Genomic DNA, 14691 nt, shown 5'->3' with positions numbered 1-14691 from the left:
GGAGGCAACAATCAAGGAAGTTTGGAAAACAATAACAATCAAGGAAATCAAGGATTGGGTTTTCAAAAGGCCCCCAATTTACCAATAACCTAGCAACCCACCTCCTTATCCTTCCCATGGTTCAAGTTCCTCAAACAACAAAATGGGCTGTATTGAGAATATGTTCAAGCAAATGTTGGAGAAGAATGTCGATTCAGATGCCCAACTTGCCTCACATACCACATCAATCCGTAATCTTGAAGTTTAAATGGGGAAAATCTCTCAAGATCTTATTACTCATCCTAAGGGTGCTCTACCAAGTGACACGGTGGTAAACCCAAAGGGTGGTAACAACAAGGGACATGCTTTGGCGATTATCAGAAGAAGTGGAAGAGGAAGGAATGCACCCACCTCAAATGAAAGGCGACATGTGGATGATGCCCAAGTGATACAAGAGGAGGAAATCCCAACCAATGATGTTCAAGCAAGTGATGAGGTTCAGATTGACATTGATGATAGTGTGGAGGAGACCCAAGAGGAGATGAACCCGTCTAGGGAGCACATCATTGACATATCAGAGCCGGTAGTGCAAAAGGCTAAGGCACATTTTCCTAAGCCTCCACCTCCCTATTCTCAAAGACTTGCCAAGAAAAATTATGAGAATCAATTCAAGAAGTTCATTCAAATTTTGAAAAGTCTCTCTATTAATGTGTCATTGGTAGAAGCTTTGGAACACATGCCCGGTTATGCCAAGTTTATGAAAGATCTTGTGACCAAGAAGAGGTCGATGAATTTTGAAACTATCAAAGTCACTCATCAAGTTAGTGCAGTTGTCCATTTGATGGCTCCTAAGTGGTAAGATCCCGGCGCTTTCACGATTCCTTATACTATTGGGAGTGCCGATTTTGCTAAAGCTCTTAGTGATCTTGGGGAGAGTATCAATTTGATGCCCTATTCGGTGTTTAAAACTTTAGGAATTTGGAAACCAATACCCACATGTATGAGGTTGCAAATGGCCGACCGTACTATGAGGAGGCCGTTAGGAGTGATTGAGGATGTTTTGGTCTGGGTTGATAAGTTCATTCTTCCGGTGGACTTTGTTATTCTAGATTATGAGGTTGATTATGAAGTGCCTATTATTCTTGGAAGACATTTCCTTGCTATGGGTGAGGTCTTTGTGATGTGGAAGCTGGATAACTCACTTTCCGGGTACGTGATGAAAAAGTGGCATTCCATGTGTGCAAGTCTATGCGGCAACCAAATAGCAATGAAGTGTGTTCTTTTATGGATTTGGTGACCGTTGTTATTGTTGATGATACAAGTGATACAATCAATGTTGGTGATATGTTGGAAGCCATTTTGCTCAACTTTGATGATGATGAGATGGATGGTTTCATGGAATTTTTGAACTCTTTGCAAGAAATGGGGTCGTATAACTATGCACCCCGAAAATTATCTTTGGATCTTGAAAATAGGAAGACTCCGCCTAAAAAGCCTTCTATTGAAGAGCCACTTAATTTGGAGTTGAAACCATTGCCACCACACCTTCGGTATGAATTTCTTAGCCCTTGTTCAACTTCACCGGTTATTCTTTCCTCTTATTTGACTAACATACAAGTTATTCCACATTGGAGGTGTTGCAATTTAGGAAGAAGGCTATTGGGTGGACTTTGGCAGATATTCGGGGTATAAGCCCCGAATTTTGCATGCATAAGATCAAGAAGGGGGATCATCCTAAACCGTCCATTGAACATCAAAGAAGACTCAATGAGCTATGCATGAAGTGGTCAAGAAGGAGATTATCAAGTGGTTGGATGTCGGGGTTGTCTACCCCATTTACGATAGTTCATGGACCTCTCCGGTTCAATATGTCCCAAATAACAGGGGCATTATGGTTATTACCAATGAGAAGAATGAATTGATTCCCACAAGAACGGTCATCGGTTGGAGAGTTTGTATGGATTATCGTAAGCTCAACAAAGTCACAATGAAGGATCACTTCCCACTTCCTTTTATGGACCAAATGCTCGATAGGTTAGCCGGTCGCGCTTTCTATTATTTTCTTGATGGTTACTCGGGCTACAACCAAATTCTTATTGCTCCAGAAGATTAAGAGAAAACAAACCTTATGGTACTTTTGCTTTCAAGCGGATGCCTTTTGATTTGTGCAATGCACTGGCAACTTTTCAACAGTGTAAGATGGCTTTTTTCACGGATATGGTGGAAGACTACCTTGAGGTCTTCATTGATGACTTCTCGATGGTTGGAGATTCTTTTGATGAATGTCTTGCAAATTTGGACAAAGTGTTGGCTAGATGTGAGAAAACAATTTTGTTGCTCAATTAGGAGAAATGTCATTTCATGGTTAAGGAAGGCATTGTCCTTGGCTATAAGATCTCAAAGAATGGTATTGAAATTAACAAGGCAAAGATTAAGGTTATTTCTAAGCTTCCACCCCCACTTCGGTAAAGGGTGTGCGAAGTTTCTTAGGCCATGCAGTTTTCTACCGGCGCTTCATCAAAGATTTCTCTAAAGTGGTGAACCCATTGTGTAAGATCCTTGGGAAGGATGCTAAGTTTCATTTCTATGATGATTGTATGAGAGCTTTTTAACAATTGAAGATCAAGTTGACAACTACTCTTATCATTACCTCTCCAAATTGGAGTTTGCCGTTTGAGCTCATGTGTGATGTAGCGGTTGGGGCTATTTTAGGGTAACGTATCAATAAGGTTTTTCATCTAGTTTACTATGCTAGTAAGACCATGAATACTACCCAAGTCAATTATACTGTTATGGAGAAAGTTATCCTTGCTATTGTATCTACAATTGAGAAGTTCTGCCCGTACTTGATGGATGCCAAAGTTATTGTCCACACGGATCATGCGACACTTTGCTATCTTATGAGCAAAAAGGAATCTAAAGCTCGGTTGATGAGATGGATACTTTTTCTACAAGAATTTGATATTGACGGTAAAGATAAGAAGGGTCGTGAAAGCCAAGTGGCGGACCACTTGTCTCCTTTGGAGGAGGAGGGGATGTCACATGACAGTTTTGAAATCAACGACTCTTTCCCAGATGAGAAACTTTTGGCACTATCAATGAAAGAGGTACCATGGTTTGCGGAATTGGCAAATTTTCTTGTGAGTGGTATCATTCCAGATGAGTTCTCTTCAAACCAAAGAAAGAAACTCAAAAGATATTGTGAAGATTACTATTGGGATGAGCCATACCTTTTCCGAATTTGTACGGATGGGGTAATTAGGAGGTGTGTTCCGGAAGAAGAGCAAGGTGATATTCTTGGAGCTTGTCATTCTTCGCCATATAGTGGTCATCATGCCGGAGCAAGAACGACGGCTAAAGTTCTAAGTTGTGGTTTTTATTAACCTAATCTCCATAAAGATGCAAATGACTTGGTGAAAAGATGTGATGAATGTCAACGGGCCGGTGGAATTTCAAAGAAAAATGAGATGCCTCTTACAACCATCTTGGAGATTGATATTTTTGATGTTTAGGGCATTGACTTTATGTGACCTTTTGTGAGTACTTGTGGAAATACTTACATTTTGGTCATGGTGGATTATGTGTCCAAATGGGAGGAGGACGTTGCCTTACCAAACAATGAGGCTAGAAGTGTAGTGGCTTTCTTGAAGAAGAATATTTTTATAGGATTTGTTACTCCGCGTGCAATCATAAGCGATGGGGGTTCACACTTTGCAACAAGGCTTTTGATGCTTAACTTAGAAAGTATGGTGTTACTCATAAGGTCACGACTCCCTATCACCCACAAGCTAGTGGTCAAGTGGAAGTCTTTGACTGGGAAATGAAGAGTATCTTGTCTAAAATGGTGAATGCAAATCGGACGGATTGGTCCAAGAAGCTCAATGATGCGTTATGGGCATATAGGACGGCTTAGAAAACACCTATCGGAATATCCCCATACCGGTTACTGTTCGGGAAAGCTTGTCATCTCCGGTAGAACTAGAGCATAAGGCAATATTGGCCTTGAAGAAATTGAATCTTGATTAGGATGTAGCCGGTAACTCTCAAGTTACACATTTGAATGAATTGGATGAGTTCCGGTATCATGCTTATGAGAGTTCGTCCTTGTACAAAGAAAAGATGAAATATCTTCATGACAAGTACATTTGGAACAAAGAGTTCAAAGCCAGTGATCTAGTGTTGTTTTTTAACTCAAGGTTGAGGATGTTTACGGGGAGCTTAACTACAAGTGGAGTGGTCCGTTTGAAATTGTTGGTGTGACACCCTTCAGTGCATTAGATTTGAAGAACAAGAATAATAAAATATTTCGAGTCAATGGTCACCAGATGTAGCACTACTTGGGAAAAGCTGGAGAGACCACGTGGTGGAGGTTATTTACTTCACTTGAGGATGCTATGATATTGCGTCGTGCTGCAACGTTAAATAAGGCACTTCTTGGGACGCAACCCAAGTTCTTTTCCATTTTCTCTTTTTAGTTAGATGTTATTTGCTGTTTTTAACTTGATTTAAAGTGTGTTGCAGGGATGAGTGTTAGATAAAAAATGGTAAACAAGGATGTGTCGTCAAAACAAGAAATGGGATCGCACTTTTTCTTTTCCAGGCGCAGAAAAAGCATGCCATCATAGAAGCCCTTGTGCGGCTGCAGATTTCCTCTGTGGACCGCACTTCCTGGAGAAAACATAGATGCTAAATGACAAGGTCTCTGAGCTTTTCACCTGTCAGTGCGGGGCAAATGTGCGAACCTCTGGAGAATTGTGCAGCCGCACTTTCAATTGTGCGGACCGCACAAGATATTTAGACCACTGAAGGCCAGGTAGAAGAGTGTGCACCGCACTTGAAATTGTGTGGCCACGCTCGTCTCTTTAACCTTCCAACCTCTCTAAGTATAAATAGAACTTTAGGCCTCATTTTACACTTTTCACACTCTTGAAAAATTACTATTGCTCTGAGAGTTTACCTGAGGGTCTAGCACTTTCAAACACACACCACCATTCGCACCTACTAGGATCTTTGCACATTTACACCATATGGTATGCTTCATTTCATGATAATTTTATTTCATCTTACATTCTAAATTAATTTTTCATTTTAAAGTTCTTTCTAGGCCATCTATTATTATATTCCCTCAATGTGTCCATGTGGGGTAGTTTTGTACTGGGTAATTGATAAAGTATACTAGATTGGGTTGGGTTAACTGATTTTTATATGAATACCATGTTGGCAAGTAGATTTGAACAAGTTTTTGCAAAACCTAGGTAAAACTTGAGACCTGCCCATTGTGTTCTTGAATGTGCGGCCGCACTTGGATTTGTGCGGTCAGTAGTTTGTTAGTAAAAGCAACTAGTTTGATTAGCATTTCTGCAGCCGCACTTTAATTGTGCAGACCGCAGAATTTCTAGAGAGGCCACAAAGTAGTCCGCACTATCTATCAGAGGCATGCCCTCTAAGCTTCTAAAAGTGCGACCACAGTAATAATAGTGCGAGCCGTAGAGGAATTCTGTGGCCGCAAACGCCCTCTGCAATGTCATTTAGATAAGAAGTATTTTTGTCACGACCCGGAATTCCCACCTTCGGGACCGTGATGGCGCCTAACATTCCACTTGCTAGGCAAGCCAATATTAGAGAATTATTAAGCCAATCCTTATTCAATTCAGTAAATAACAACAAATAAACTAAAATAAAATACATCGAGTGCGGAATAATATAAAAACTTCATCAATTACTGCCACCCGGATCTGGAGTCACAATTTACGAACTTCTAGGATTTACCACAAGTGCAAGTCTGAAAGAAAATACAAATATTTGAATGAAAGAAACAGTAAAGAAAAATAAAGAAAAGATAGACAGGGACTTCAAGGTTTGCAAACGCCTACGGATCTACCTTGAGTCTCTGATGAACCAGTCTGAGCTGCTACGCCTCTCGATCAGCTAGGACCAATACCAAAATCTTGTGCAGAGTGCAGTATCAGTACAACCGGCCCCATATACTGATAAGTTTCAAGCCTAACCTCGACAAGACACCTACATAACAAACCTGTGCAATTTAACAGTATATGTACAAATAACATCTAAACATGTACTATTGGGAGGGGGAACATGATGAGGGGAATACGAGATAGAGAACTACAACAAAATGGTAACTTGAACAGCCAATATACTATGAACCAATAAGAACAAGTAAATACAGTAAAGGAAAAATGCACGGCATCACCCTTCATGCTTTTACTCTCAACCTCACCATAAAATCAATAGAAACGACACGACATCACCCTTCATGCATTAACTCTCATAACATGGCGCGACATCACCCTTCATGCATTAACACTCACAATGTGGCACGGCATCACCCTTCGTGCATTAACACTCACGATATGGCACGACATCACCCTTCGTGCATTAACACTCACGACATGGCACGGCACCACCCTTCGTGCATTAACACTCACGATATGGCACAGCATTACCCTTCGTGCATTAACACTCACGATATGGCACGACATCACCCTTCGTGCATTAACACTCATAATATGGAACGACATCACCCTTCGTACATTAACACTCACAATATGGCACGACATCACCCTTCTTGTATTAACTCTCTCCCTTACCATAATGCAATGAACAAATAACAACAAGGAGATAGAATAACAAGTACAAGCCTTACTTCAATATTTGGTTCCACAATATCAACCTCAACTTCTGAATCAATACTCAATTATCACCAGAAGATCCGTAAATATGATAAGAACGATCAATTTAACAATACTAGTCTAAACACGGATAACATGAATAAAGGAAGCTATAATTGCAAGAAACCAAGCCCCACCCGCATGCTTTAACCCAACTACAACGCATAAGTACTCGTCACCTCACATATATGTTGTTCCCCAACATTTAAACATGTAGCAAATAGACAAACAAGTCCTATTCCCTCAAGTCAAGGTTAACTACGACACTTACCTGGCTCCGAAGACCAAACTCAAAGCTCAACCACAGTTTTTCCTTTAGAATCCATCTCCAAACCACTTGTATCTATCCACAAATGACTCAATAATATAAATTATTGCTAAAGGAATCAATTACAATGCATAAATTTAGATTTTCCAAACTTTCCCCCCAAAAAGTCTAAAATCGACCCCGGGCCCAGTTGGTCAAAACTCGTGGTTCGGACCACAATCCATTTACTCATCCATCCTCGAGCCCGATTATATAATTAGTTTCGGAATCCGACTCCAAATTGAGGTCTAAATCCCCAATTTGCAAAACCCCCCAATTATTCCTAAATCCCTAGTTTTCTACCATGAAAGAACAAAGATTAGGGCTAGGAATTTAATGGGTGATGATAGAAATGGAAGAAAATGAGTTAAAGAGTACAAACTTATGAATTGGTGTTGAGTTTTTCCTTCAAAATAGCACCTAGGCCGAGCGCTAATGGAGAGTTTATGAAAAATGGGTAAAATCCCATTTTTTTAAATGTTTTAAGGTCTGGGCGTCAGGCCTTCTTCGCGGTCGCGAAGGGCCTGCCGCGTTCGCGATGTGCAGCAGCCCAAAATTGATTTTGTGTTAGCGAGTTCCTCTTTGCGTTCGCGAAGGCTGTTCCCCCCTGTCCTCCGCGTTCACGAGCCAGTGCTTGCGTTCGTGTAGAAGAATGAGTGTCCCCTCCCCAAGGTCCCTCAAGCTTCGCGTTCACAAGAAGCTAGTCGCGTTCGTGAAGGGTAAGGCCCATATTGGTTCGCGTTCGCGACCCGTCTACCACATTCGCGATGAAGAAAATCTTTCCCAGCCTAGTTCACTCTTCGCGTTCGCGAGAGTACCTTCGCGAACGCGAAGAAGAACATATCAGATATCAGCTGAAGCAAAACATCATATTTTTCTAAGTCCAATTCACCCCGTTGCCTATCCGAAACTCACCCGAGCCCTCGGAGCTCTGAACCAAACATGCACACAAGTCCTAAAACATTGTACGAACTCGCTCGTGCGATCAAAACACCAAAATAACGCCTAAAACTACGAATCGGATACCAAATCAAATGAAATTTTCAAGAAAACTTTAAAACATCTATTTTCACAACCGAAGGTCCGAATCACATCAAACTAACTCCATTTCTCACCAAATTTCATAGACAAGTCATAAATATAATAATGGACCTGTACCGGGCTCCGAAACTAAAATATAGACATCAACAAGACCAAGCATCAGTCAATTCTAAAAATCATTAAACTTTCAAACTTTTAATTTTTTATCAAAATTTATATCTCGAGCTAGGGACCTCAGAATTTGATTTCGGGCATACGTCCAGGTCCCAAATTATGATAAGAACCTACCGGGACCATCAAAATACGGATCCAGGTCCGTTTTCTCAAAATGTTGACCGAAGTCAACTCAAATTAATTTTTAAGGTAGAAATTCTTATTTTTCTCAATTTTTAATACAAAAGCTTTCCGGAAGAACATCCGGACTGTGCACGCAAATCGAGGATGGCCAAAATGAGCTTTTTGAGACCTCAAAACATAGAATTTGGTTCTAAAATATAAGATAACCTATCAGGTCATCATAATTTAAGCCCTTGCACATCTGTGCAGAAGTGCGGCCGCACTTGGAATTGTGCAGTTCGCACTTTCACTCTACGTGCCGCACTTAAAATTATGTAGACCACACTTCTCCCATTTCTTCTTCATGTTTAACAAACTGAAACCTCACTGATTCTATGTTGTTCTCACTCACTTACATAAGTCTTCACTATGTTGAATCATGATTTGCAACTAACAATTCTCTTTGTGTTTATATAGACCATGGTACGATCACGAGGTCGAGGTGAATCTACCAAAGGAAGAGGAGAAGCTTCAAAGGGGTGGAGGTAGAGTTACCTTGCCCCCAAGTGTGCAGAAAGCTATATAAAAAAAGACTAAAACATGCCGAGGGAGAGGTAGAGACCTCTCCGAGTCTAGTTTATATACCCATCTAAGGAGGCCTCCGATGGAAACTCTGTATCAATTTTGGAGGAGCATATTGAGGAGCAATCTAGGCCACAGGGGCAGTCTGAGCCTCTGGATGTGCCTTCTACATCCCACAACACTTCCCAAGGTTTGTAGAGTGTTAGTCATGAGTCCAATACTGCTACAGGCTCTGATTCTGATGATGCCCCAGATGATGGAAGATGGGGAGCAAGTACACAGGCAGAGTTGGATAGGTCAAAGAAGAAGGAGGCCTAGGGAGATAGATTTGTGAGTCACCAGGAATTTTCTGATTTTCGAATGTAGTGGCCTATTAGGTCCTTGACTCATGAGCAGCAGTTCTTACTCAAAGATCTTGACAAGTACAATCCTGCTGTTTTGGAGCAATTTACAAAAAAGAAAGGGTGGATGCTTTTCATGGAAAAGCTAGTGGATGTAAAGGAGAACCTTGTTCTAGAGTTTTATGCCAATACAACGCATATTCTCAAAGGGATAAAGGTCACCAAAGTGCACAACCTAAAAGTGAAATTTGCTCAGTATATTATGAACGCATACTTGGGGTTTGATGATGTGGAGACAAAAGAGTACTTAGAGAAGTTGGCTCTGAAAGAAGAGGCTAGGCCATGGCGTGAAGAGGTTTTAGCACCGGGACCCACTCCTCCTTGGATTGCTTCTGGGGTGCCTATCCTTCGGAACACGCTGAGTTTCGAGGCCAAAGGGTGGCAGACCATTGTATGCAGCAAGCTTGACCCATGCCTGAATGAGAATAACCTGCCTGTTCCTCGAGCTGTTCTAGTGGCATCTATTATGGCCGGGTACCCGATCAATGTGGGTGCCCTGATGGCAGCCAACATTTCCCTTGTGGCACAGCAGAGTAACACTTCTTACCCTTACCCCATCACTATTACTTAGTATCTGACAAATGACAAGGTAGTGCCCAGGCTATTTTACACCAAGGTCAAGCCGACATGGCCATTTGAGTGGTACAAGCTGCAGGATCCGAGGAACCAGAAGAAGAGTGCTCAGCCTTCTACTACTGCTGGTCAGTCTGATGAGCCAGTAGTGGTAGTTTCTGGTCCATCTGATATTCCATCCACATCAGCTGAGCCTTCTACCATTGTAGCAGCTACTATGCCCGAGCCACCATCTTCATCTCCTCATACAGCTCCTTCCACAGCTCCTACTGCAGTTCCTACTCTAGCTCCGAGGAATGTGCCACGGCGATCAATATGGAAAGGCAGTTTTGTTGATGCATCCCTCTTGAGAATAAAGAAGAAAAGATATCTTATTTTTAGTAAGAGAATTTGGTCACATATATCTTCTATTTTTACTATGCATACTTGGTCTATTCCTTTCCCACAGGCCCACTATCTGCTTTGCGAGTCTCCCAGACATTGGCAAGTCTCAACAACTGGATATAGGTAACTACTTCAAAGCTGTTTGATATATACAGTGCTGTTGCAGGGCAGACATCTACACAAGCACCCCGACATCCCTCTAACATTGATGAGAAGTTGAGCAAAATCTTGGACAACTAGAAGGTGATTATTATATATACATTGGTACGACATGGTGCTATGATTGAGAGGTTGACCAAGTAGGTTAAGAAGATGAAGAAGTCCCAGGCCAACAAGAAGTCAGTTGATGAGCTTCGGACTGAGGTGACACGGCTAGCTACAGTCGGAGATTTGCCATTTGACATGTTGTTTGACCCATCCCAGCCCCACCCAGATCCATCTACACAGGATGCTCTCGCTGCTCTGACTGAGGAATAGTGCCTTGCCACCGACACTGCCAACGTAGTGTGTGCGATGTTCACTTCTCCATACACTCACAGACTTGATGATGACATTCAGTTGGTTGTGCCAACTGGGACTGATGCTGCTAGGGACACAGTTATGACTGAGGACACTTAGGCAGTTTCTTCGCGCTTTCTACTTTTGTTCTTATTTTGTTAAGCATTGAGGACAATACTTATTTTTATTCAAGGGGGAGGGGTGGAGATTATTTGATACATTGGATACATTTGGATACTCTAGAATTTAATAATTGGATGATTATGCTTTATTTTTATTTTATTATCTTTAGTAGTTGTTACTTTCATTAGCTTCTTAATTTGTTTACCTTTGATTTTGTTTATGTAGTAGCTTTTATGTTTTTCTTAGTAGTGTGGATAATAGGCCTTCGATTTTCTTAATGCCACGGTTCTTTCCAAAGGTGATCTTTTTGTGACCGAATGATTCTTCCCGAGGATGGATGGTATGACAACTTTCTTAAGGGAATGAGTTCGTTTTGTATTTAGGTAATAATAGTAGTAAGTAGTAATGAATAAAATCTCTAATCAAGTCATTATCTAAAAAATTTTATTCATGATTCATTTGGCACCAACACACTTAACTACATGCTTGTGACTTGAAATAAGGTTTTGGAAGAAAATAATTCTACTTAGTGACTTTGTGGTTCTTGAGTTGACTTTGATAATTATTAAGTGGTTAATTGTACCACAATGATCTTTAACTTGATTGTGATCATTGTAGGCTTTAGACTCTATCCTCTTTTATGGTCTAGTTGTATCAGGGGTGAGGTGATTTTTGTTGCTAGTGCAAATACTTGAGTGGATAGTCTAGAACTTGCCTCGAATGTGTTTCAAGGCAAAAATCTTGGTTTGCTTGGTTTGGAAGATGATTGTAGGCTTTCCTTGGTCTGTTTGAGCTTTCTATTGCTACCCTATGTTTGTTATCCCTAGTCAACACCTTTGACCCTTTAGCCTTTCTCTATTGGTAACCATGCTACAAGCTTTTACCCATTTTGTCTATAATCCTCTCTTGGCACCTGAATCTTCCTTAATACTCTTATGTAATAAGTGACTTAAGGCATAAGTTTGGGTGGGGGGAGGGGAAGTTGAGGAATCTAAAAGAGGTATCAATATACCAAAAAGAGAGAAAAGAAGTGATCTTTATGAAAAGAGAAGGCAAGAAAAGAAAGAGCAAAAGGATAATGCCAAAAAGAAAATAAAAAGGGAGATTGATGAAATCAAAAAAAGGCAACTATCTCTAGAATAAGCATCAAGGGAGAAAAAGAATGAAATAAAAAGTAAAGAGTGATGGCAAGTCTCTCTAGCCTCCAAGAAAAAAAAGAAATGCCTCTAAGGGTTTAGTAAGTGTGTGCCAAGAAATGAAAAGTGGAGTGCTTAAGGAAGGTTGTAACCACTTATCCCATATGGTATCCTACCCCAATTCAAAAGCCTTCATTACAACCCAAAAGAAGTCCTACTTGATTTTGAACCGAGTGAGCTTATATTAGTGAAGATCTACATGAGAGTCAAGCCTATGGTACTAGAAGTTTTACTTGTGCCATTCCTTTGTGAGAGAAGAGTGAACCCTTCATTGCTCTAGAAATTGAGTGTTAATTCTTGAAGTGGGCATGGCAAATGGAAGGTAGAAGAGGAAGATATTGGAGTCCACCATGATTTACATGATAGAACAAAATTCCTTGATGAATAAAATCAATTCTTGAAGCTCAAATGTCACACTAAAGTTATATGCACGTAACATATGTTTTGTCACCTTGTTGAAAATGCATGAGTATTATGGGTAATTATTTGTCCCAACTAAGTATGAATGACATACTATTGACTCTTTGAAATGACCTTTCACTTGGAGGAGGTGAGAACTAATCTATTTTCTTGAGGACAAGCAAAGACTTAAGTTTCGGGGAGTTGATAAGTGTGGATTTTAACCACTTATTAGTACCTTCTTGCTTTAGTTTTAGTCCGAAAGTATTGATTTTCATTCCCAAAACTAATGAAATCATATAAATTGCAGGCATGTTGGAGGATTGGAGATTAATAAAGAAATTTAACTTAAAAAAGAGTATTCCAGCTCAAAAAGGCAAGAAGGATATTTGTAGGAAGAAGTGCGGTCCGCAGATGATTATGAGGTCCGCGGAATTTGAAGTGCGGCCATAGAACAAACCTTTAAGCCTCTGAGGAGTTTTGAAGAAGCACAGTCTGCACATCAAATTGTGCGGCCGCAAAAATTGGTAGCACTAACAAAGTTTGAAAAGTTCAGAGAAGGTGCAAAAAGAAAAAGTGTGAAGCCTCGTGGAAGTGCGGGTCGCAATCAAATTATGCGGCCGCAGAAGCTGAAGTGCAGCCGCAGATGAAATTATGTAGCCGCAGATGTCTTGTTGATGTAAGAGCAAAATACGTGTGGTCCGCACATGGAATTGTGCGGTCACAGAACCTCCCGAAGGGCATCTTTGTTAGCGATTTTCTGGATACTATAAATAGATGGGAAACACTTTTTAGGGCAAGTTTTGTATTCATAGCAACTGTAGCGGTTATATTTTATCCTTCTGGGAAATTTGTGACCAAAATTGAAGAAGACTCATTAGTTTTATCAATTAATTGTAGTTTATGGCTTGGATTACTTCTTCTACTTTGTTTTCTTTGCTTTCTAGCATGAGTAGCTAGATTTTAACCAGGGTTGTGACCCAACCCTAGTGTGTAAATATTATGGGTTATTAATTATAATGCGTGTTTATGATTGGGTATTTGTTATTTAGCCTTGCTTATGCATTATATCTAGAATTAATGGTTGCAAACATTGATTCATGCCTATTTGACTTAGTTCTTACTTGAGAAAGAATAACTTAGTCTAAGAAATCTTGGCTAACAAAAAATTGAGCTAGTTAAGGTTTTGGTAATTTGATTAAAGTGTTTTAAACTAGAGATAGGGAGAACCCGACTTGGACTCATATCAATTGTTTGGATTGCTACCCAATTGGACTTGAGAAAGCCAATTTGGGCATAACCACTATATAACTCAGAGGTATTGAGAGTTGTAATACACCCCGATCTGCAAAACAAACATTAACTTAGTATACCCATTAGGTTTGCACCTAGGTGAAGGTTACACCCCTAGGCTTTTTCTCATTTGTTTAAAAGCACCAAAAACAATTACTCTCTCTCTAGTTGCTTTTAATTAGTTTTATCTCTTAGCGTTAATTTGGACAACAACAACTTTTGGTTTGGAAGTATAAATTGGTTATTTCATGTCCTCTCTTCAAGTATCCACTTCAACACCCATTATAAACTCCCTGAGGAATTTGACCCCGACTCTAGTTAGGTATTATAATTGCAACAATCGTTTCCACTCATTATTGAGTGCGGATTGAACATGGATCACACACCAACTAACTCAAGTCATTCAAAACTAATTCGATACACACCCGAAACTCCCTCGAGCCCATCCGGCTCCAAACCAAACATGCACACAAGTATAATTTTATCATATAAACTTGATCGCTACCTCAAATCATCAAAATAATATCAAATACATGAATTGGTCATTAAAACTTCATGATTTTCAACTTGAAAACTCATTTTCACAATTTTTCACATACGCCGTAATGCGCTTGGGTCACTCTAGACCCCTATAAAACGTGCATAAAGGTTCTAAAACACCATACGAACCTACCGAAATTGTCAAAATACTGATTCAGGATTGTTTACCAAGAATGTTGACCGTGGTCAACTCAAACGTCATTTTAAGCCAAAAATCACTTTTTTCAAATTTTTACGTAAAAACTTTTGGGAAAATGACACGACCATGCATGCAAATCAAGAAACATCAAATGGAGCTAATGGAGGTTTCAGAAAATGAAAATGAAGGATAGTACTCAAAATGACCTATCGGGTCATCACATAAATATTGGAAAACCTTTATTTTTCCTGATTTTTCTGCTAGTTTCTCT

General features: G+C 40.1%; 1 protein-coding gene across 1 annotated transcript; it reads left to right on the top strand.

The window, feature by feature from the left end:
* The first annotated feature begins 247 nt into the window (after window positions 1–247).
* On the top strand, window positions 248–838 carry LOC138899872 (uncharacterized). The gene has a single exon (XM_070186569.1). The coding sequence runs from the start codon at window positions 248–250 to the stop codon at window positions 836–838; it is 591 nt and encodes a 196-aa protein (XP_070042670.1).
* Window positions 839–14691: the final 13853 nt, after the last annotated feature.

The sequence above is a fragment of the Nicotiana tomentosiformis genome, chromosome 10 (assembly GCF_000390325.3).
Source record: "Nicotiana tomentosiformis chromosome 10, ASM39032v3, whole genome shotgun sequence".
NCBI classification, from domain to species: Eukaryota; Viridiplantae; Streptophyta; class Magnoliopsida; order Solanales; family Solanaceae; genus Nicotiana; species Nicotiana tomentosiformis.
The sequence above is the reverse complement of the archived record's forward strand: the minus strand, read 5'-3'. Positions and strand labels throughout refer to the sequence as shown.